Source organism: Spermophilus citellus (assembly GCF_964194105.1).
Source record: "Spermophilus citellus genome assembly, chromosome: 1".
In the NCBI taxonomy this organism is placed as follows: domain Eukaryota; kingdom Metazoa; phylum Chordata; class Mammalia; order Rodentia; family Sciuridae; genus Spermophilus; species Spermophilus citellus.
The window spans coordinates 144,093,017-144,117,550 of NC_138182.1; the positions used below are offsets into that span (position 1 = coordinate 144,093,017).

Here is a 24,534-nt window from a genome sequence, read left to right on the forward strand (position 1 = left end):
AATTCTGAACTGGATCTTTTTGTTGTAAAGGACAACAATTGGTAAAACTGTTTCCAGTGACAGTTGGTAGAACTAGAATAGGATCTGTGAAGTGCATAGTAATAAAGTATCAGTATCAGTTTTAGGAAATTTTTGTGGTTGAAAAGTTCTTGCTTTGTAAGAAATTGGTGATGGGACATCAGATCAGCACTATACTTTCAAATGATTCAAGGATGTGGGAGGTATACTTTTTATTTCCAATTTTGTTATGATTTTTTTAAGTTAAAAAACATTTTTGGTACTTAGAAAGATAAAATTTATTTATTTGGAAAGTCCATATACCTAGTCTCTTAATGTTGTTGATTAAAGAAAGTAAATAATACTTTATCATTTTAGTAAATCAATTAAACAGTATTTTTTCCTCCCATATTTTGAATAGCTTGTAAAAATGTCATTTATTTTGAATGTATTATTCCTTTTTTTTTTGTTCTTTCATTTTGAATAAGTAAGATTGCTTATACTTTTTCTTTCAGATTGTGCTTATTACTATAGCATAATTTTTCTCTGTTTACCTTCAAAGGTTGCTCAAGAAACAGATGTGAGAGCCCAGATTCGTTTGCAGTTTCGTGATGTCAATGGAGAACTTATAGCTGTGCAGAGATCTATGGTGTGTAGTCAGAAAAGCAAAAAGACAGAATTTAAAACCCTGGAAGGAGTCATTACAAGAATAAAGTAGGTGTTTATGTTATAGTTTAATATTGTTCATTTTTAGTCTTTTAGGTGTATAAGACCATGGACTTTTTTTTTTCTATTTATTTTTGGGAGCATATTGGTTTTCTTTTAACAAACTGTTTTTAGAGTAGTTTTAAATTCATAGTAAAATTGGGTAGAAATGTTACCTTATGGTCCTCACCCCTACACCTCGCACAGCCTACCCCACTATTAACATGTAAATGTTTTGTTTTATTTTCTCAAAATTAGGAATTGAACCTAGGGGTGCTTTACCATGGAGCTACACCTCCAGTCCTTATTATTTTTTATTTTGAGACGGGGTCTTGTTAAGTTGTTTAGTGCCTCACTAAGTTGCTGAGGCTGGCCTTGAACTTGGTATTGTCTTGTCTCAGCCTCTGGAGTTGCTGGGATTACAGGTGTGTGCCACGTACCTGGCAACATTTAATTTTGTTTTTAATTAAGATGATTTTTTAATACCTTTATTTTATTTATTTATTTTTATGTGGGGCTGAGGATTGAACCTAGGGCCTCGCACATGCTAGGGGAGCGCTCTACCACTGAGCCACAAACCCCAGCCCTAATTTTTGATACTTATTTACTAAATAGAGTGATCACATTAAAGATTTAGTGATAATGTTTCATTTCATTGAGTAATTTATGAACAGTTTCAGAGTCAAAAGTATATAATCATCAAATATAGATTTTTTAAAAAAAAATGTTAGTGTTACATATAGGGATGGATGAGATGAGAAGCAGACAAGTAGGGAAGAGTAGTAATTTGTCACTCTTAACAATTATCATTGTGTTAGAGTCAAATAATGTCTTCTAATAGATATGGATTTTTGGAGTTTGTATGCTATGTGCAAGCTTTTTTTTTTTTTTTTAAATATATATATATTAAATATATTTATTTTTATGTGGTGCTGAGACTCAAACCCAGTGCCTCACACATGCCAGGCAAGCACTCTACCACTGAGCCACAATCCCAGCCCTCTGTGCAAGCTTTTATTCTTGATCATTGAATTACTTAACTATTCACCCTCCTCCCTCATTTTTTCTTATTAAACCGAGAAAGTATTTAGTCAGTGAAGTTTAGCAACCAGCTAGAGGCACTGTATTAGCTACCAGTTTCTCAAGTAGGTTTTTTTTTATCTGACATTTATTCATTCATTTATTCATTTACTTATTTATTTTCTGGTACTGGGGATTGAACCCAGGGATGCTTAACCATTGAACCACATCTCCAGCCCTTTATATTTTTTAATTTTGAGACAGGGTCTTGCTAAGTTGCTGAGTCTGGTTTTGAATTTGCAGTCCTCCTGTCTCAGCCTCCTGAGCCACTGGGATTACAGGTTTGCGCCATTGTGCCTGGCTTTTCTGACTTAAGTACATTCAAGTCTCTCTTATATCTCTTCATATTATTCCATTCCAGTTAAGCTATTTCCCTTTTCCCCTTTACAGCCATTTTTCTCAAGAGTTGTTAATACTTGCTATCTTTTCCTTTTCCAGTTCCATTCTTCCAATGAAATAGCTCCAACTAAGGTCACTAATAACATCTTTATTAATTAAACTAATGTTGTTGCTATACAGAATAGACCTAAAAGCCTCTGTTTTCTTCATTTGTAAAATAGGGATTTATAATGCCTGAATTTGTCTTTGAAAAAATGTAAGGATTGAATTAATGCACATAGAATGCTTACTATGTAGTAAGAGCTCATGGATTAGTTTTCTTTTCTTTTTTTTTTTTTTTTAAAGAGAGAGTGAGAGAGTAGAGAGAGAGAGAGAGAATTTTTTTTTTAATATTTATTTTTTTTTAGTTCTCGGCGGACACAACATCTTTGTTGGTATGTGGTGCTGAGGATCGAACCCGGGCTGCACGCATGCCAGGCGAGCGCGCTACTGCTTGAGCCACATCCCCAGCCCCTGGATTAGTTTTCTATAACTGCCATAACCACAAACTTGGTGGCTTCAAAACCCATAAATTTGTTATCTTACAGTTCCATAGTGTAGAAGTCTGAATTCAGGAATTTTTTAAAAATATTTTTTAGTTGTTGATGGATCTTTATTTTATTTATTTGTATGTGGTGCTGAGAATTGAACCCAGTGCCTCACGCATGCTAGGCAAGCACGTTACCACTGAGCCACAACCCCAGTCCCTGAATTCAGGAAATTTTATGGCATTTCTGATTTAAGTACACTCAAGTCTCTTTAGGACCATTGTTCCATTTACCACAGATTAGTAAATGACAATTGTTAATTAGTCCTTACTTGAAAATTCCTTTTTTAGACCCCCATCATGTAATGCTGTTCTTTCTTATTGCAGCCTCATCCTACTTCATTTACCCAGCCAGTAAAGGTTAAAATCAGACAGGCTCAGTACTATATCTTCTGTTGTGCTCTATATTTTCTTCCTAGAAAATCTCATTCATATCCATTGCCCAGATTACCATGTGACTTTGAGGAACTCACAAATCAGACCTCTTCTTCTAGACCCATTTATCCAATTACCTCTCTTTATTTATATATATACACATACACACACACACACACACACATACATACACACATACATACATACATACACACACACATATATACGTATGTATAATTTATAGTTTTTTAAAATTTATATATGAGAGCAGGATGCATTACAATTCTTATTACACATATAGAACATAATTTTTTGTATTTCTGGTTGTATACAAAGTATGTTCACACCATACATGTACTTTGGATAATAATGATCATAACATTCAATCATCATTTCTAACCCCATGCCCCCTACCTATCTCATTTCCTACCTGTTTCAAATATACATTAGATTCAACATGCCCCAAACCATGCACGTGATTCACTGCTTTGACCCCTCCTAATAATCTTCCTGTAACTTGGTCTCTTGCATTACTTTTCATTGCACTGCCCATGCAATAACACAAGCCAAGAATCTAAACTTTGATATCTTTCTTGTCCTCTCTATCCAGTTTATTACCAAATATCATGTATTTAATTTAACTTAAATGTTTCTTGAATTTGTTTCTTATCTTACATTGACCATTCTAATCCAAACTACCATCATCTTTCCATGGTCTAATGTGATAACCTATTGTCTTATGTGTCTATTCTAGTCCCCTACAGGACATTCTCGGTATACTCAGTGTAGTATTTTCAAAATTGGAATGTAAAAAAAAAAAAAGCAATAAAGACAGATTCTGTGTGTGTCTGCCTAATTAGTCCATTATTAAACAACCCAATTTCTAATGTACATGTTCTTAGGTGTTTTTAAGTTATCTTTGCCTGTCTGCTATTGATCATTGTGTTCTATTAATTTTATTAATTTAGGTCTCTTATTTTTTATTCAGGAATGAAAGAGAGTATTTTTGTTTTATGTATTAGATATAAATATTTTAAGTTATCTTAAAGTCCAAGTAGGTAAAAAAAATTCTCTATTTTACCTAACTTTTTTAACTATTCATTTAAGAATAGTACTTTTTAGCATGAGGAAGCTAACAAGAAGGTAAAGGGACTATTTTTTAAAAGAAGTACAGTATGATGGATTGACTAAGCAATAGAATATGTATGACCAAAGGTTATTTTACTCATATTCTTTATTTTTATTTTCTACAGGCATGGTGAAAAGGTCAGTCTCAGTTCTAAATGTGCAGAAATTGACAGAGAAATGATAAGTTCTCTTGGGGTTTCCAAATCTGTGCTAAATAATGTCATTTTCTGTCACCAAGAAGACTCTAATTGGCCATTAAGTGAAGGAAAGGCTCTGAAGCAAAAGTTTGATGAAATTTTTTCAGCAACAAGGTTTGTAACTCTTGAGTGTGCTTTTTTTAGCCCATTAAGTTGTTGAACCTTTTTTTTTTTTTTTCCCTCTTTCCATTTTTTGTGTTATTAAGGATTGAACCTAGGACCTCATATACTCTGCCACTGAGTTCCCTGAGCCTTTTTTTTTTTCTCCCCTTGTATTTTGAGATAGTCTTACTGTGTTATTCAGGTTGGGCTTAAATTCTTGGCCTCAAGCAGTTTTCCTACTTCCACCTTCTGAGCAGCTGGGGCCATAGGCACACTCCACTTCAGCTTGGATTTTTTTTTTCAGTTATAGTAGAAATTGAACCCTGGTACATTCTACCTCTAAGCTATGTCTCCAGACCTTTTGTTTTGTTTTGTGTTTTTGTTTTGTTTTATTTAGAGATAGGATTTCACTAAGTTGTCCATGTGGGCCTCAACCTTTTTATTCTTCTGCCTCAGTCTCCCGGGTAGCTAGGATTATGGGCATGCACCACCATGCCTGGCTGGATGCTTCTTTTCTTTAAAAAAAAAAAAAAAAAGAATTTTTTTTTAGTTGATAGTAGACCTTTATTTTATGTATTTATATTGGTATTTACATTTGTGCTCAGAATCAAACCCAGTACCTCACGCATACTAGGCAAGTGCTCTACCACTGAGCTAACCCCAGCCTGGATGCTTCTTTTCTTAAAGAAAAACTTAAAAAGCAAAAAGTCATTATTTACTACTTTTTACCTACTGGCATCCATGTTTCCTTTCAGTTTTCTTTCTGTACATATGTTTATTTACCAGACTAACAGTGTAAATGCAATTTTTTCACTTATCATTATGTCAAAGCATTTTCCAAGCTACTGAAATTGGATTTGGAAATTGCTGAGTTTGGATTTGAATGTAAACAAATTTATAGCATGACACTAAATTAAACTAGTACGAACTGTCAAATAGCTGTGTAATTACTCAGTCTTACAATTCTGTGTTCCTAAGATTTTTTTAATTGAGAAATATTTCTATAGAATGTTATAATTTGAAGGATGTTCTTGACATGGCACAAAAATTTTAATTTAATTGTAAATGTAATCTTAATGACTGCATAATATTCTACTGTGTGAATATACCATGATTTACTTAGCCAGAAATTTTATTTTTATTTGCTATCTTCAAAGGTACATTAAAGCTTTAGAGACGCTTCGTCAGGTACGTCAGACACAAGGTCAGAAAGTAAAAGAATGTCAGACAGAGCTGAAATATCTGAAACAAAATAAGGAAAAAGCTTGTGAAATTCGTGATCAGATTACTAGTAAAGAAGCCCAGTTAACATCTTCAAAGGAAATTGTCAAATCCTATGAGAATGAACTTGACCCACTGAAGGTAATTTGATTTCTTTTTTTAATTGACAGATAAAAATTATATATATTTGTGATATAAAATATGTTTTAATGTAAGTATACATCATGAAATGGCTAAGTCAAAGTAACTAGCATGCACATTACCTCATGTATTATTTTGGGGGGGGGGAGAAATGCTTAAAATCTATTCTCTTAGCAATTTTTTAGTACACAATATATTGTTATCATCATTATGTACACAACCTGTGTTCTGTACTCTGGAGATAAAGCTAAAATACAGATGTCAAAGAACTCCACAGGATCTGGTGACTGGTTAGATTTAACGAATGAAGCAGATAAAGATGTCGCTAAAGATCCAATCCTACATGATTCTCATGTTTCTTGTGTCACCAGGAGGCACTGAAAATACTGATGGAATACACTGAGAAGTTTGTGGACTTCTGAAGCCAAGATTTTAATATTTAGTGTTCTTAAGAATTAAGAATATAATTCTATTTATTAGACATCACTCAAAAGATACTTAGTATAGAATTTTCTTCACAAGTGGTGTGAATGGTCCCATCATTAAATGCTAATTACCAGATACTGACCAGAGTGCTTTAAAATGTATTATGTAAGCTCCACAGTGACCCCATGAGGTTTCTAAGGCTAGAAACTGAGCCATAGCTGTTCATGATGGAAGGAGGAAGTGAAACCAGGATTTGAATCCAGGCCTCTTGATTCCTATGCACATACATTTTTTCCTTTTTAAGTCAAATTTATTGAAGTATAATATATATATATTGTGAAATCCACCCTTTTTAAAGTGTTTAATTCTGTGGGTTTGGACAAATGTATACAGTGACATCACCACTGTCACAATCGAAATAATAGAATATTTATCTCCCCCCAAATGTCTCTCAAAAGCCCTTTTAGTCAATCCCCTTTCTCTGTTCCCAGCCTCTGGCAACCACTAATGTGTTTTCTGTCATTATATTTCTGTTTTGCCTTTTCCAGAGTGGCACATAAATGGAATCATACAGTATGTAGACTTTGTGTCTAGCTTCTTAACATAATGCTTTTAAATTTATCTGTGTTGCTGCATGTATAAGAAATTCATTCTTTTCTATAGCAAAGGAGTAATCCCATTGTATGGGATTACTCCTTTGTCTCTTTTTTGTAAATTTTTTAATTCAAAAAACAAAATTCCTGGTTGATGGACATTATATTGTTTCCAGCTGTGGCTATTACAGATAAAAGTGCTCTAAACTTAGCTGGGCACAGTGGCACACGCCTGCAATCCCAATGGCTCGGGAGGCTGAGGCAGGAGGATCGTGGGTTCAAAGCTAGCCTCAGCAAAAGTGAGGTGCTAAACAACTCAGTGAGACCCTGTCTTTAAATAAAATACAAAGTAGGGCTGGAGGTGTGGCTCAACGGTTGTGCCCCTGAGTTTGATCCCCCGTAACCCCCACAAAAAAAACTTTTGTGTACATGTTTTCTTTCCTCTTGACTAACTTTCTAGATTGTATGGTAAGTGCTTTTAACCTTGTAAGTTGGCAAACTATTTTCCAAAGTGACTGCTGTTTTGTATTTCTACTAACAGATACATAAGGATGCAGTTATTCTGCATCCAGCTCTGCACTTAGTACTGTTATTCTTTTTCATCTTAGCCATTATAGTAGGTTTGTGGTATTATCTCATGAGAGGTTGTTTTTCTCAATGGTTTTTATTTGCGGTTTCCCAAGGACTATTCTAAAAAAGGTCTATCTAGTTAGAGTTGGTCAGCTTTGGAATTGTAGAACCAGACCTGGGGAGAGTATCCTCAGCATCGTTCAGGGAGAGAATGCTCTAAAGCAGGTAATACATATTTCAGGAGAGGAGGCAACCAACTGCCCCTGAAGGTAGGCCTTGGAAACAGGCCACTGAAATCATTTGACATGCCCATCTAGCTGTGCCCCACCTTATTTCCTCAGAGTCCTCTGTGCTTGAGTACACTTGCAGACTCAAAATTGCTAACTCACTGACCTGTCAGTGATTTTGATATTTTAAAAGATAAATTAAAGCTGGGGATATAGTTCCATTTGTAGAATGCTTGTATACCATTGGTGGGGCCTTAGGTTCAATCTGTAGCACTACAAATAATAAATAATAATAGTGATAAATAAATTCATCTTTTAAGGATTAATTCTTACACGAGGTACTTCCAATACTGTAGCTCATAATACCCTACAAATGAATGACTTTTGTGGGTGGAATTGAGGGTAGGGCATGGGCTTTGGAGTTTTAAGTGGAATTTAATTTCTGCTTTTATCAACTAGCTGTGAAGAGTCAGATAAATTACTAACATCTCTGATCCTCAATGTGTTAGCTTTTCATCACTGTGACCAAAAAATCTAGTAAGAACAACTTAGAGGAAGAAACGTTTATTTTAGGCTCATGTATCAGAGGTCTCAGTCCATGGTTGGCCAACTCCATTATTATGGGCCTGAGGTGAGGCAGAACATCATGGTGGAAGAAAGCTGCTCAGCTCATGGCAGCTGGGAAGCAGAGAGAGAAAAGGGTGTGCCTGTGTATGTGCATGCAATGAGCCAGGGACAAGATATAATTCCCATGGTGATGCCCCCACTGACCTAATTCCTCCAGCCACACCCCACCTCCCTATAGTTATCATCCAGTAGTCTATTCTGATTGTTAATCCATCAAATGAATTAATCCACCAATGAGGTCACAGCTGTCATAATCTCATCATTGCCTAAAAGCCCCACCTCTGAATCTTACTGTATTGATGATTGTATATGAAAAACATGAGCTTTTCCAGGGATATTTCTGGGGGATCCAGATCATTACACTTGGTTTTTCTGCTTCCATTACAGTGTAGTTGTTGGTATTAAATGAGATCATTTTTACTAAGAGCCTGGTCCTTGCATCTTTTGTTTATTTTCATCCACCAGCAGTGTAAACTAAAGTGAATTTTATTTCTGTAAAATGTTCCTTTGTTTTCAGAATCGCCTAAAAGAAATTGAACACAATCTCTCTAAAATAATGAGACTTGACAATGAAATTAAAGCCTTGGATAGCCGAAAGAAACAAATGGAAAAAGATAATAGTGAACTGGAACAGAAAATGGAAAAGGTTTGTGGTGGTAGAATTTTGTTCTGCTTGAAAACTTGGGGATTATTTTAATGAACCTCATTTGTACTGGTTTTGCCACCCACGTTTTGGAATTTTTTATTTATAACAAATGTGTTTTTTTTTTAAGAGAGAGAGAATTTTTTAAAAATATTTATTTTATTTTATAGTGTTTTTTTTTTTGGGGGGGGGGACACAACATCTTTATTTGTATGTGGTGCTAAGGATCAAACCCAGGGCCACACGCATGCCAGGCGAGCGCGCTACCGCTTGAGCCACATCCCCAGCCCAATAACAAATCTTGATGTTAGTTACTTCTAGGTATATGTTAAAATGAAGGATATTGAATGAGATTTGATTTATATTTGATATCTCAGAATTATTATACCTTCTTATATTTATACATTACAGCCCTTTTTTTTTGGTTCTACACAGGTTTTTCAAGGGACTGATGAACAACTAAATGATTTATATCATAATCATCAGAGAACAGTAAGAGAGAAAGAAAGGAGATTAGTAGACTGTCAGCGTGAATTGGAAAAACTAAACAAAGAATCTAGGCTTCTCAATCAAGAAAAATCAGAACTTCTTGTTGAACAGGGTAGGACATAGTGTTTACCTGCCCTTTCTGCCTACTACATATAACATTGTACATTTTTTGCATGAATGAAGAAACCACAAGGAATTATACTGAGTGAAAAAAGCCATTCTCAAGTTATGTATAGTATGGTTTAATTTATACAACATTTTTGAAATGTCAAAATTAAGAAATAGTGGACATTTGGGAGGCTGAGGCAGGAAGATTGCAAGTTCAAAGCCAGCTGCAGTAATTTAGTGAGGTCCTAAAGTAGCTCAGCAACACCCTGTCTGCAAAGAAAATATAAAAAAGAACTAGGGATGTGGCTCCCTGGTTAAGCACCACTGAGTTCAATCCCCGGTGCCAAAAAAATATTTTTTTAAAAATAAAAAATATTTTTTGTGGTACTGGGGATTGAATCCAGGAACTCACATGTTAGGTAAGCACTGTATAACTGAACTACATCCCCTCCCCTTTTTATTGTTATTTTGAGATACAGTTTTGCTAAGTTGCCCATGTTGGCCTCAAACTTGTGATTATCTTACCTCAGTCTCCCAAGAAGCTAGAATTATAGGTGTGTTCCACAGTGCCTGGTTCATGTTGTGTATTTTAAAAATCAGCTGAAGAAAAGAATTATTGAGTTTTTTGTTCTTTTTTTTAAGGTCGTCTACAGCTACAAGCAGATCGTCATCAAGAACATATCCGAGCTAGAGATTCATTAATTCAGTCTTTGGCAACACAGCTAGAATTGGATGGCTTTGAGCGTGGACCATTCAGTGAAAGACAGATTAAAAATTTTCACAAACTAGTGAGAGAGAGACAAGAAAGGGAAACAGAAACTGCCAACCAACTGATGGTAAATATTTTGAAATATAGTGTTTTCTGTTTTCTTTTGTATCAGATTTATTAATTGAATTGTTTATTTTTTGGATGAACCTTATTTTGGAATATTTTTAGATTACTGTTAAATTAGAATCTGCTATAAAGTAGAAAAAAACCTTTATGGATGAAAATTTTTAAAAATTTATAAGGATAAAACTATGAATAAAATATAGGCCCACATTTTTTTTATTTGCTATTAAGTAAAATCTCTTAAGGTTAATTGCTAAAAAATGTTTTTCATAATTAATGATGATTATTTCTGGGTGATGCTTTTTACATTTTTAAAACACTTCTGTATTCTCTTCAGTGTACATATGTTATTTTGCATAAAAGAAACTGAAAGTTTTTTATGAAAAAAAATTAATGCACATTCTTCATGTATGTATTTAGAATGACTTTGCAGAAAAAGAAACTCTGAAACAGAGACAGATAGATGAGATAAGGGATAAGAAGACTGGACTGGGAAGAATAATTGAGCTAAAATCAGAAATCCTAAGTAAGAAGCAAAATGAGCTGAAAAATGTGAAGCACGAATTACAGCAGTTGGAAGGATCATCAGACAGGATTCTTGAACTGGACCAGGAGCTCAAAAAAGCTGTAAGATATTTAAGTAATCTAATAATCTCAATGTACAAGACATTTAGAATCTTGTATTCTGAGGCATTTTATCTAATCTTTGTTTAAGATTATGGCATGTTAAGGAAAATGTCAGCCTTTGCTGACATGTAAAATTTATCTGAATATTTTCATCACTCAGCTCTTTGGTTCTGGAACCAGGTGGGTTGAAAATTAGAATCACCTAGGGAGTTTGTTAAAGATACCTGAGTTCTTTTTTTTAAAATTTTTAAATTATTTTTAAAATTTTGAATTAGTTATACATGATAGTAGAATGCATTTTGACACATTGTATACAAATGGAGCACAACTCCTCCTTCCTCTGGCTGTACTTGGTGCAAGTCATAAGGGTAGTGTAATCATATATGTATTTAGGGTAATGTCTGTCTTATTCCACCATCCTTCCTGTCCTCACACCCGCTCCCCTCCCCTCACTCCCTTCTGCACAATCCAAAGTTCCTTCATTCTTCTCCATCCCTCTCCCCATTATGAATAAGTCTTTGCTTATCAGAAAGAACATTCGTCCTTTGGTTTTTTGGGTATGGCTTATTTTGCTTAGCATGATATTCTCCAGCTTCATCTATTTATCCGCAGATGCCATAATTTCATTCTTCTTTAAGGCTGATATCTGTGTTCTTAAAGCTTAAAACCTTCCAAATCAATGTAATTTTGAGAGTGAAGCATGAAAATGCATGTTCCAAACAACAGGACTGATTGTTATGAACATCTTGGTTAAAAACCACTTATCTAAGTAAAAAAGCAAGTAAAGTATTTTTCTTCTAGTTTCCACACAGTGCAATTTTATATGACCTTTACCTTTTTTTTTCACTTTTTTTTCTGTGATGAAAACTTTCTAAGAGCCATTCTAAGAATTTCCAAGTATTCTTCCTTGCTTCTAACCTGCCCCCTTCTTTTATATTTTATCACCAAAGTCAGCATCCTAAAGATTCCAAATTCTTTTTTGATAATTTAAACTTTCTTCTTAACTCACCATCATAGCATATATTTTTATTATTTTGGAACATATCACAGCATTCTCTTCTTGGGGTAAGGAATGACCAGTCAGTGTCTACATCACACTATTTTTGTAGTTTCTACATGCCAAATGATATTTACATGGGACTTAATTGTTGACTGAAGAGTTATTAATCTAAATATTTAGACATATTTCTCCTAATTTTGCTCTAATTCTCATTTTCCCTTTATCTTTGACTCTTCTAGGTTTATTTACTAATTCTTTACCATTCATAACCTTATAAGGTAATTCTAATAAGATTTTCCCCGGGCTGGGGATGTGGCTCAAGCGGTAGCGCGCTCGCCTGGCATGCGTGCAGCCCGGGTTCGATCCTCAGCACCACATATCAACAAAGATGTTGTGTCCGCCGAGAATTAAAAAAAAATAAATATTAAAAAAAAAAATTCTCTCTCTCTCTCTCCTCTCTCACTCTCTCTTTAAAAAAAAAAAAAAAAAAAAAAAAAAAAGATTTTCCCTAAGGCATATATAGCCGGATTTTTTTTTTTCTCTTGTTGGATACTAGCAAACAGTAATACTTTGGCTATTTTTTTTTTTTTTGTACTGGGAATTGAACTCAGGGGTATTTGACCAGACCACTTAGCCACATCCCAGCCCTATTTTGTATTTTATTTAGAGACAGGGTCTCACTGAGTTATTTAGTGCCTTGCTTTTGCTGAGGCTAGCTTTGAACTTGTGATCCTTCTGCATCAGCCTCCCAAGCTGCTGGGATTACAGGTGTGCACCACAGCACCCGGCCTATTCTGAGGAGTAATTTTCTATACACTTTGTCATTATATTAATTCTATACAAAATGTATAAACTTGTGCATTTGTTTGAATTATTGCTTAGGAACGTGAACTAAACAAGGCTGAGAAAAATTGCAATGTAGAGACCCTAAAAACAGAAGTAATAAACCTTCAAAATGAGAAAGTAGACCTAGACAGGACCTTGCGTAAATTGGACCAGGAGATGGAGCAGTTAAATCATCATACAACAACCCGCACCCAGATGGAGATGCTGACCAAGGACAAAGTATGATTTTTTTTTTTTTCCTGTTCTCACTATACTGTCTGGTATTTAAAATGGCTTATCTTGCATTCATAATTGATAGACAATAAAGTGTTGATTTGGTGTTGGCATTCTATTTAGAGGATAAGTGAACTTAATACTCTGTAAAGTGAACTTTTAAGCTTTAAAGTTGTTTTTATTTATTTATTTTTAAACAGGCTCTTGCTATGTTACCTAGGTGGGCTGCAAACTCCTAGGCTCAAGTGATTCTTCTTGCCATGGCTTCTTGAGCAGCTAGGATTATAGGCATGCATCACTATGCCCAGCAAAATTTTATTTTTAATTACAAAAAGTTAATAATACAGAAATACATAACTAAACATATATATATATATATAACTTTTAACTTTTAACACACTAAAGTTTTTTAATTTTTATTTTAGACTTGCTACTCTTATGGCTTAGCAAGACCATACCCAATCTAAGACTTCAAGAAATTTTATATTTCCTTTTTGCATTATTGTAGTTTTATTTTTTTTAAGTCAGTCTTATTTTGTTCTTGATATTAAGTGGAAATACAGACTTGATTTTTAAAAGTTTTTGTTTTTTACCTATAGGCTGACAAAGATGAACAAATCAGAAAAATAAAATCTAGGCACAGTGAAGAACTAACTTCATTGTTGGGGTATTTTCCCAACAAAAAGCAGCTCGAAGACTGGCTTCATAGTAAATCAAAAGAAATTAATCAGACTAGGGACAGACTTGCCAAATTGAAGTAAGTTTTTGGAACATTACCATTATAATAAAAATGTCTTTTTCATGCTTTTATTTTTAATTGTTTGAAAAATAATTTATTGTTATGAAATGGTATTATGTCATATTAATTGACCTTTCTTTTGTAAGTTCAGTAAAATAGCAGTGGGTGGTGGTTTGGGCCTCTGGTCTCTTGAAAATTTGTAAGTCTAACTACAAATTTTAGATTAAAATTCTAAAATTCTCTTGGGATTGGGTTGTGTCTCAGTGGTAGAGCGCTTGCCTAGCATGTGTGAGGCCCTGGGTTTGATCCTCAGTACCACATAAAGATAAATAAATAAAGGTATTATATCCATCTACAACTAAAACATATATATTTTTTAAAGGCAAGAGCTCAAGAACCAAGATTTAATAAAGTTACTAATTAAAAAAATTGTTTTAATTTCTCTGTTCATTTCTGTAAATAAGCCATTATAAAAGTGATAGTTTTTCTTGGATTTTATCTTAGCTGGTGGTTGGATAAGAAGGTGAAACATTTCACATGAATTTTTGCAGGGTTACAATTACATTTCCTGGGAAACACCAGCATTTAAAACTTGGCCAGTAGAGGAAGAGGAGCAAGGGAAGAAAATAGGGATATGCCCAGAGACTCAGGGTGGGAGCCAAGCAGGAATGGTATCTGGTGTGCCATGGGAAGATAATCCTCCAAGGAGAGGAGAGGGCAACAGTGTTTGATGCTTCTTAGAAATAGATGAAGAATGCACTTGGCACTTAAATCATTGGTGACTTTGATGAGAAGTGCTTAGTGGAGCCTAAGATGGTGAAAGTATCATCTATATTATTTTTTCCACATTTTTACTATGACTCACAAGGATGTTGTGATGAAGTGTGTGTACACACGTTTATCTAAAGCCAAATTCTCAAAATAATACTTCTACATACTATTTACTCTATTATGTTCTTTTATGTTTCATTTTTAAGAATATGCCGACTACAGTGCATTAAATTGATTATATGACTGCTGGTACATTATAACCTGTAAGTTGAAAAAAACAATATGTGTGAGCCTTGATTGGCCATGATTTAAGAATTGATGTAGAAGCAAATTATACTAGTAAGCAAAATCTCTTTTTAAAAACTTTTTTAGTTGTTGATGGACTTTTATTTTATTCATTTATTTATATGTGGTACTGAGAATCGAACTCAGTGCCTCACACATGCTAGGTAAGTGCTCTACCACTGAGCCACAATTCCAGTCCTAGTGAGCAAATCTTTGATGAATGAAAGGTAATAAGCAATTGAGAATAGGTAGATGATCACAACAAAGAGGAGACAAAGGAAAGGCTTTCATAGGAGATTAGAAAAGTAATATTTTAAAGGGACCCAAGGGAACTAGGAGATTCTTTCTTTTCCTTATTCCTTCCAGTAGGCAAAGTATCTTCAGCCTGCTGAGGCTCTTAACCTGGGATCTAAGACCATGACCCCTACTTCCCCAAATCAGGCAGAATTATGCCTGTGTACATTTTTATGGGAGCAGATAATGACCAGGATTGGCAAATGAGTCTGTGTACTAGGGGGAGCATTAAAACAGAAATTAATTGTTGCCATGACTAATAAGTATTTGGGATAGGGATGGAACACAGTGTAGAGCATGTGCTTACATGTGCTTCAGTCCCTAGCACCTAGTAAATTAGATAGATTGGTTGGTAGGTAGGTAGATACATAGATAGATAGATAAAAGGAAGGAAGATATTTTGGAAAAGTACTTGATCATACCAAACCCTTATAATGATTTATTGGCAGAATTTGTCTTCTGCCTTATCAAATTTTTCTCATGTTTATAATCCACATTTATTTTTATTTTAGCAAGGAACTAGCTTCAGCAGAGCAAAATAAAAATCATATAAATAATGAGCTGAGAAGAAAGGAGGAACAGTTGTCCAGTTATGAAGACAAGCTGTTTGATATTTGTGGTAGCCAGGATTTTGAAAGTGATTTAGACAAGCTTAAAGAGGAAATTGAAAAATCCTCAAAACAGAGAGGTAAGTTATCTATTTTATATTATCAAGGCATTTTGACACTTCTTTAATTTTATATGAATTTTTATTCATATTTAACTATTAAGAATGGGAAATTTTAAAACCTTGTTATGGAGTCAAATGGCTTCAACTTCAGTAAGGCTCTATAGCTTACTGTCTGACTTTGGTCAACTTACCTTCCTGAGTTTCAGATTGATCATCTATAAAATAAAGACACAACTACCTACCATCTAGAGTATTAAAGAGAAATAAGTGATATTATAAATGTAAAACCCTGAGAATAGTGCCTGGCACTGTAGCTATCTCTCAATAAATGTTATACTTTTTGTATATTTCAAAAATAACTTGTATGTGTGTAATATGTTATAAAGCAAGAGGAACAATCATACATTTATAGAAGAAGGTGGATATTTTTCTCACTGGAAATGTATTTATTTTCTTAAAATAGCCATGCTGGCTGGAGCCACAGCAGTTTACTCCCAATTCATTACTCAGCTAACAGATGAAAACCAGTCATGTTGCCCCGTCTGTCAGAGAGTTTTTCATACAGAGGCTGAATTACAAGAAGTTATCAGTGATTTGCAATCTAAGCTGAGGCTTGCTCCAGATAAACTCAAATCAACGGAATCAGAGCTGAAGAAAAAAGAAAGGCGGCGTGATGAAATGCTGGGGCTTGTGCCCATAAGGTGAGAATAGGGTTTATCCTTATTGTATGTGTAGCATCTGCCCTGTAAGGCCTGGCATATGGTAGGTGCTTGGTAAGGATGTGTTGAAAAATTAGAAATCAAAGTCAGGATTCTGAGCCAGTCATACCTTACCTTGTGTTTTTTATATGATAGAAGAACCAATGATTTTGTTTAAAGTTAAGCTTGTTTTTAAAACTAGTCAAGAGAATAGAAGTAGTCTTTACATTTGTGTGTGGGGGGGGTGGGTGTTGGGGGGGGGTGTGTGGGTGTGGGTGGTATGTGTTAATTCCTGAGACATGATTTGAAGTTCTGAAAAATTCTCCCAAAAATCAAATTTTAAATAATGTTTTAAAAAAGGTTGAATCATAGATTGTTTCTGTTATTGTTTTCCTATACTTGCACAAGAAATTAATTAATTTTTCTCTTTCCACATTTTATTTATTGGTACGTTGTAGTTGTACATATGATGGATTTTTTTTGTTGTTGTTACATACACACAATATAATTTGGCCAGTATCACTCCTCAACCCTTCCCCCTCCCTTTCCTCCTTCTACCTGCTCTGGTCCCTTTCCTCTGCTGATCTGCTTTTGATTTTCATGAGATGCTCCTGCCACCTTTCTTTTTCTTTTTCCTCTCTAACTTCCACATTTGAGAGAAAACATATGACCCTTGACCAGTTTGGCTTATTTTGCTTAACATAATGGACTCAAGTTCCATTCATTTTCCTGCAAATGACGTAACGTCAATTTTTTGTTATGGCTCAGTGAAGCTCCATTATGTATATATACCACATTTTATTTATTCATTCATCTGTTGAAGAACATCTAGGCTGGTTCCATAGTTTGGCTGTTGTTAATTAAGCTGCAGTAAGCATGTATCACTGTATGTGATGAATTTAATTCTTTAGGATAAATACTAAGGAGTGGTATAGCTGGGTTATATGGTGATTCCATGCCTAGACTTTTGAGGAATCTTCATACTGCTAATTTACAATCCTGCCAACAGTTGCACAAGAAATTTAGATGATGGGTTTTAATATTTATTTTTTAGTTGCAGTTGGACACAATACAATTTATATTTATTTCACCCATTCATCTTTATGTGGTGCTGAGGATCGAACCCAGGATCCCTCATGCAAGGCGAGCGCTCTACCGCTGAGCCACAACCCCAGCCCATAGATGATGGTTTTTGTTGTTGTTATTTTGTTTGGTTTGGTTTGGTATTAAGGATTGACATCTGGGTGTTCTACCACTGCTCTAGATCCTTGGCCCTTTTGATATATTTTTCATTTTTTGAAACAGGGATTCACTAAGTTTCTAGGACTGGCCTTGAAATTTCGATCCTCCTGCTTTAGCCTCCTGAATCTTGGGATAACAGGGATGTGCCACCACACCTGGCTAAATGTTAATTGTCTTTTTATAAATCAAATTAGATAATATATAATGATTGCCCTGATATCTCCCAGATCATAGAGTATAAGCCTGATCACAGAGACTAGTAAGACATGACCCACAAGGAACTAATGGTCTAATTAAAAAGAGGCAAACTCTCAATATTAGATAAAAAGCTGGGCTTAATAATGTGCTTAAAAATGAACAAGTTTAAAAGAAGTCAGTGGATACAGAATGAAAAAAATTATTTTGAGAATGAAATAGGAAGGAGAATATGAAGAATAGAGAATTTGGTATGACTTAGTAAAAAGGAGAAAAGGGAAAAGGGAAATCATAACCATGTATGCACAGGAAGAGCAGTAGGACCTACGCTGCAACTGAAATGTTATTTGGTGTTTGGGAAATTATTTGTAGGAATTGATTCTTATGAGTTGGGAAGATAGGGCTACATTATATTCAGGCCTAGTTATAACATTGTTTCATAAGTTATAAAGAATTATCTTCAGGGATTTAATAAAATATATATTTTAGGGAAGTTGAGTGGCTCGGGATAAAAAATATCTGGAAGCAGAAAAACTAATAGACTATACTGTCTAGGAGAATCAAGGAGAATTTCAGGAAAAAAGAGGAGGAGAGGTCTAAGAAGATGTGTTTTGTGGCAGCCAGCTGTTAAAGGTGGTCCCCAATGGACTCTGCTTCCTGGTATTCATGTGTCCTCTCCTCTTATGATGTTGCAGGTTTAATCTGTGTAACCAGTAAAATGGGACAGAAGTAATAGCATATCCCTTCCAAGATTAGGTTACCTAAGGTGTTATGGCTCCTGTTACCCCACTCCTTTCTGGGAGAAGGTAGTGGCCATGTTGTGAACATTCCTTTAGAGAGGCCCATATGGCAAGAACCTACAGCCTTTGAACAGTAAGTTTGGAAGCAGATTTTTGTAGCATTTAGTCCTTAGACGACTGCATCCTTGGCAGACAGCTTGACTACACTTTATGAAAGACCCTGTGTCAGAAGCATATTCCCTTCCCATAGCTGTGAGAAATAATAAGTGTTTTTGTTTTATGCTGCTAAGTTTGGGGTTATTTTATTTTATTTATTTATTTATTTTTTTATTGTTGGTCGTTCAAAACATTACATAGTTCTTAATATATCATATTTCACAATTTGATTCAAGTGGGTTATGAACTCCCATTTTTACCCCGTATACAAATTGCTGTATCACATCAGTTACACTTCCATTGATTTACATATTGCCATTCTAGTGTCTGATGTATTCTGCTGTCTATCCTTTTCTCTACTATCCCCCCTCCCCTTCCCTCCCCTCCCCTCCCCTCTTCTCTCTCTACCCCCTCTACTGTAAATCATTTTTTCCACTTGTATTATTCTTCTCTTACCCCTCATTTCCTCTTATATGTAATTTTGTATAACCCTGAGGATCACCTTCCATTTCCATGCAATTTCCCTTCTCTCTCCCTTTCCCTCCCACCTCTCATCCCTGTTTAATGTTAATCTTCTTCTCAAGCTCTTCGTCCCTACCCTGTCCTTGGTTACTCCCCTTATATCAAAGAAGTCATTTGGCATTTGTTTTTTAAGGATTGGCTAGCTTCCCTTAGCATAATCTGCTCTAATGCCATCCATTTCCCTCCAAATTCTATGATTTTGTCATTTTTTTAATGCAGAGTAATACTCCATTGTGTATAAATGCCACATTTTTTTTATCCATTCATCTATTGAAGGGCATCTAGGTTGGTTCCACAATCTTGCTATCGTGAATTGTGCTGCTATGAACATCGATGTAGCAGTGTCCCTGTAGCATGCTCTTATTAGGTCTTTAGGGAATAGACCAAGAAGGGGAATAGCTGGGTCAAATGGTGGTTCCATTCCCAGCTTTCCAAGAAATCTCCATACTGCTTTCCAAATTGGCTGCACCATTTTGCAGTCCCACCAACAATGAACAAGTGTACCCTTTTCCCCGCATCCTCTCCAGCACTTGTTGTTGTTGGACTTCATAATGGCTGCCAATCTGACTGTAGTGAGATGGTATCTTAGGGTGGTTTTGATTTGCATTTCTCTGACTGCTAGCGATGGTGAGCATTTTTTCATGTACTTGTTGATTGATTGTATGTCCTCCTCTGAGAAGTGTCTGTTCAGGTCCTTGTCCCATTTGTTGATTGGGTTATTTGTTATCTTATTGTCTAATTTTTTGAGTTCTTTGTATACTCTGGATATTAGGGCTCTATCTGAAGTGTGTGGAGTAAAGATTTGTTCCCAGGATGTAGGCTCCCTGTTTATCTCTCTTATTGTTTCTTTTGCTGAGAAAAAACTTTTTAGTTTGAGTAAGTCCCATTTGTTGATTCTAGTTGTTAACTCTTGCGCTATGGGTGTCCTTTTGAGGAATTTGGAGCCCGACCCCACAGTATGTAGATCATAGCCAACTTTTTCTTCTATCAGACGCCGTGTCTCTGATTTAATATCAAGCTCCTTGATCCATTTTGAGTTAACTTTTGTGCATGGTGAGAGAACGGGATTCAGTTTCATTTTGATGCAAATGGATTTCCAGTTTTCCCAGCACCATTTGTTGAAGATGCTATCCTTCCTCCATTGCATGCTTTTAGCCCCTTTATCAAATATAAGATAGTTGTAGTTTTTTGGATTGGTTACTGTGTCCTCTATTCTGTACCATTGGTCCACCCGCCTGTTTTGGTACCAGTACCATGCTGTTTTTGCTACTATTGCTCTGTAGTATAGTTTGAAGTCTGGTATCGCTATACCACCAGATTCACACTTCCTGCTTAGCATTGTTTTTGCTATTCTGGGTCTTTTATTATTCCATATGAATTTCATGATTGTTTTATCCATTTCTACAAGAAATGCTGTTGGGATTTTGATTGGCATTGCATTGAACTTATAGAGGACTTTTGGTAATATCGCCATTTTGATGATGTTAGTTCTGCCTATCCATGAACAGGGTATATTTTTCCATCTTCTAAGGTCTTCTTCTATATCTCTCTTTAGGGTTCTGTAGTTTTCATTGTATAGGTCTTTCACCTCTTTTGTTAGGTTGATTCCCAAGTATTTTATTTTTTGGGGGGATATTGTGAATGGAGTAGTTGTCCTCATTTCCGTTTCAGAGGATTTGTCGCTGATATACAGGAATGCATTTGATTTATGCGTGTTGATTTTATATCCTGCCACTTTGCTGAATTCATTTATTAGCTCTAATAGTTTCTTTGTAGACCCTTTTGGGTCTGCTAGGTATAGAATCTTGTCATCTGCAAATAGTGATAATTTAAGTTCTTCTTTTCCTATTTTTATGCCTTTAATTTCTTTTGTCTGTCTAATTGCTCTGGCCAGTGTTTCGAGGACTATGTTGAACAGAAGTGGTGAGAGAGGGCATCCCTGTCTTGTTCCAGATTTTAGAGGGAATGCCTTCAATTTTTCTCCATTCAGAATGATGCTGGCCTGTGGCTTATCATAGATTGCTTTTACGATGTTGAGGTATGATCCTGTTATCCCTAATTTTTCTAGAGTTTTGAACATAAAGGGATGCTGTACTTTGTCGAATGCTTTTTCTGCATCTATCGAGATGATCATATGGTTCTTATTTTTAAGTCTATTGATGTGGTGAATAACATTTATTGATTTCCGTATATTGAACCAGCCTTGCATCCCAGGGATGAATCCTGCTTGATCATGGTGTATAATTTTTTTGATATGCTTTTGAATCCGATTCGCCAGAATTTTATTGAGGATTTTTGCATCTAGGTTCATTAGAGATATTGGTCTGTAGTTTTCTTTCTTTGAAGTGTCTTTGTCTGGTTTAGGCATTAGGGTGATGTTGGCCTCGTAGAATGTATTTGGAAGTTCTCCCTCTTTTTCTATTTCCTGAAATAGCTTGAAAAGTATTGGTGTTAGTTCCTCTTTAAAGGTTTTGTAAAACTCTGCTGTATACCCATCCGGTCCTGGGCTTTTCTTAGTTGGTAGTCTTTTGATGGTTTCTTCTATTTCCTCTATTGTTATTGGTCTGTTTAGGTTGTCTATATCCTCCTGACTCAATCTGGGCAGATCATATGACTTAAGAAATTTATCGATGCCTTCACTATCTTCTATTTTATTGGAGTATAAGGATTCAAAATAATTTCTGATTATCTTCTGTATTTCTGAAGTGTCTGTTGTGATATTGCCTTTTTCATCCCGTATGCTAGTAATTTGAGTTCTCTCTCTTCTTCTCTTCGTAGCATGGCTAAGGGTCTGTCGATTTTATTTATTTTTTCAAAGAACCAACTTTTAGTTTTGTCAATTTTTTCAATTGTTTCTTTTGTTTCGATTTCATTAATTTCAGCTCTGATTTTAATTATTTCTTGCCTTCTACTTCTTTTGCTGTTGTTTTGCTCTTCTTTTTCTAGGATTTTGAGATGAAGTATGAGATCATTTATTTGTTGGTTTTTTCTTTTTTTAAGGAATGAACTCCAAGCAATGAATTTTCCTCTTAGAACTGCTTTCAATGTGTCCCATAGATTCCGATATGTTGTGTCTGTGTTTTCATTTAACTCTAAGAATTTTTAATTTCCTCCTTGATGTCTTCTAAAACCCATTGATTATTCAGTAACCTATTGTTCATTCTCCAAGTGATGCATGATTTTTCCTTCTTTTATCATTGATTTTCAGTTTCATTCCATTATGATCAGATAAGATGCATGGTATTATCTCTACTCCTTTATATTGTCTAAGAGTTGCCCTGTGACATAATATATGATCTATTTTTGAGAAGGATCCATGTGCTGCTGAGAAAAAAGTGTAACTGCTTGATGTTGGGTGATATATTCTATATATGTCAATTAAGTCTAGGTTATTAATTGTGTTATTGAGTTCTATAGTTTCCTTATTTAACTTTTGTTTGGAAGATCTGTCCAGTGGTGAGAGAGGTGTGTTGAAGTCTCCCATGATTATTGTATGGTGGTCTATTAGACTCTTGAACTTGAGAAGAGTTTGCTTGATGAACATAATATATTTATGATTGTTATGTCTTGTTGGTATATGGTTCCCTTGAGCAGTATGTAGTGTCCCTCTTTATCCCTTTTGATTAACTTTGGCTTGAAATCTATTTTATTAGATATGAGTATGGACACTCCTGCTTGTTTCCGCAGTTCATATGAGTGGTATGATTTTTCCCAACCTTTCACCTTCATTCTATGTATATCTTTTCCTATCAAATGCATCTCCTGTAGGCAGCATATTGTTGGGTCTTGTTTTGTGATCCATTCAACTAGCCTGTGTCTCTTAATTGGTGAGTTTAAGCCATTAACATTTAGGGTTATTATTGAGATATGGTTTGTTCTTCCAGCCATATTTGTTTATTAATGTTACTAAACCTGATTTGTTTTCCTCTTTGATTACTTTCCCCACTTTACTGTCCTACCTCCCACTGTTGGTTTTCATTGTTATTTTCCATTTCCTCTTCCTGTAATGTTTTGCCAAGGATTTTTTGAAGAGATGGTTTTCTAGCTGCAAATTCTTTTAACTTTTGTTTATCGTGGAAGGTTTTAATTTCATCTTTCATCCTGAAGCTTAATTTCGCCGGATACACGATTCTTGGTTGGAACCCATTTTCTTTCAGTGTTTGAAATATGTTATTCCAGGATCTTCTAGCTTTCAGAGTCTGTGTTGAGAGATCAGCTGTTATCCTGATTGGTTTACCCCTAAATTAATCTGCTTCCTTTCTCTTGTAGCTTTTAAAATTCTCTCCTTATTCTGTATGTTGGGCATCTTCATTATAATGTGTCTAGGTGTGGATTTCGTATGATTTTGCATATTCGGCGTCCTGTAGGCTTCTAGGATTTGGGATTCTGTCTCATTCTTCAAGTCTGGGAGGTTTTCTCGTATTATTTCATTGAATAGATTGTTTATTCCTTTGGTTTGGAGCTCTGTGCCTTCCTGTATCCCAATGACTCTTAAGTTTGGTCTTTTAATGTTATCCCATATTTCTTGGATGTTCTGCTCATGGTTTCTTAGCAGTCTTGCTGAGCTGTCTATGTTGTTTTCAAGTTGAAATACTTTGTCTTCATTGTCTGATGTTCTATCTTCTAAGTGATCTACTCTGCTGATAGTATTCTCAATTGAGTTTTTAAGTTGGTTTATTGCTTCCTGCATTTCTAGGATTTCTATTTGTTTGTTTTTAATTACCTCTATCTCCCTGTGTAATTGATCTTTTGCTTCCTGGATTTGTTTATTTAGTTCCTTGTCAAAGTGATCTTTCATTGTCTGATTTTGCTGTCTCATGTCTTCCTTGAGACTCCAGATCATCTGAAGCATGTATATCCTGAACTCTTTATCTGACATTCCATCTGTTGCAGCTATTACCTCTTCTAAAGTTGAGTTGACCTGCATTGCTTGTGGTCCTTTCTTTCCTTGTCTTTTCATACTGCTCGCGTTTCTTTCTGCTTGGTGAAACTGTTGTGTTTTTGAAATTTTCCCTCTATTTATTTATATTGCTCTTGTATAGTTGAAAAATGTCCCTTGCAGGGCAGGCAGTGGCTGTGATCCTCCTCCAATTGGGGTGATCTGTCTACCACGCTGGCGGGCCGCTAGGTCTGCTCTGCCGGTAGGTCGC

At 35.2% G+C, this 24,534-nt stretch overlaps 1 protein-coding gene across 3 annotated transcripts in view; it reads left to right on the top strand.

Moving 5' to 3' along the window:
• The window catches only part of RAD50 (RAD50 double strand break repair protein), a 108,781-nt gene that overhangs the window by 11,864 nt on the left and 72,383 nt on the right, over window positions 1–24,534 (top strand). For all 3 annotated transcript variants that reach the window (XM_081310847.1, XM_081310848.1, XM_081310849.1), the window contains exons 3-13: window positions 560–711; window positions 4,336–4,521; window positions 5,667–5,871; window positions 8,832–8,960; window positions 9,393–9,558; window positions 10,197–10,390; window positions 10,807–11,013; window positions 12,896–13,078; window positions 13,672–13,829; window positions 15,674–15,849; window positions 16,295–16,532. In XM_081310847.1, the coding sequence (XP_081166973.1) occupies window positions 560–711; window positions 4,336–4,521; window positions 5,667–5,871; window positions 8,832–8,960; window positions 9,393–9,558; window positions 10,197–10,390; window positions 10,807–11,013; window positions 12,896–13,078; window positions 13,672–13,829; window positions 15,674–15,849; window positions 16,295–16,532 (1,994 nt within the window). The remainder of the gene's footprint in view (window positions 1–559; window positions 712–4,335; window positions 4,522–5,666; window positions 5,872–8,831; window positions 8,961–9,392; window positions 9,559–10,196; window positions 10,391–10,806; window positions 11,014–12,895; window positions 13,079–13,671; window positions 13,830–15,673; window positions 15,850–16,294; window positions 16,533–24,534) is intronic.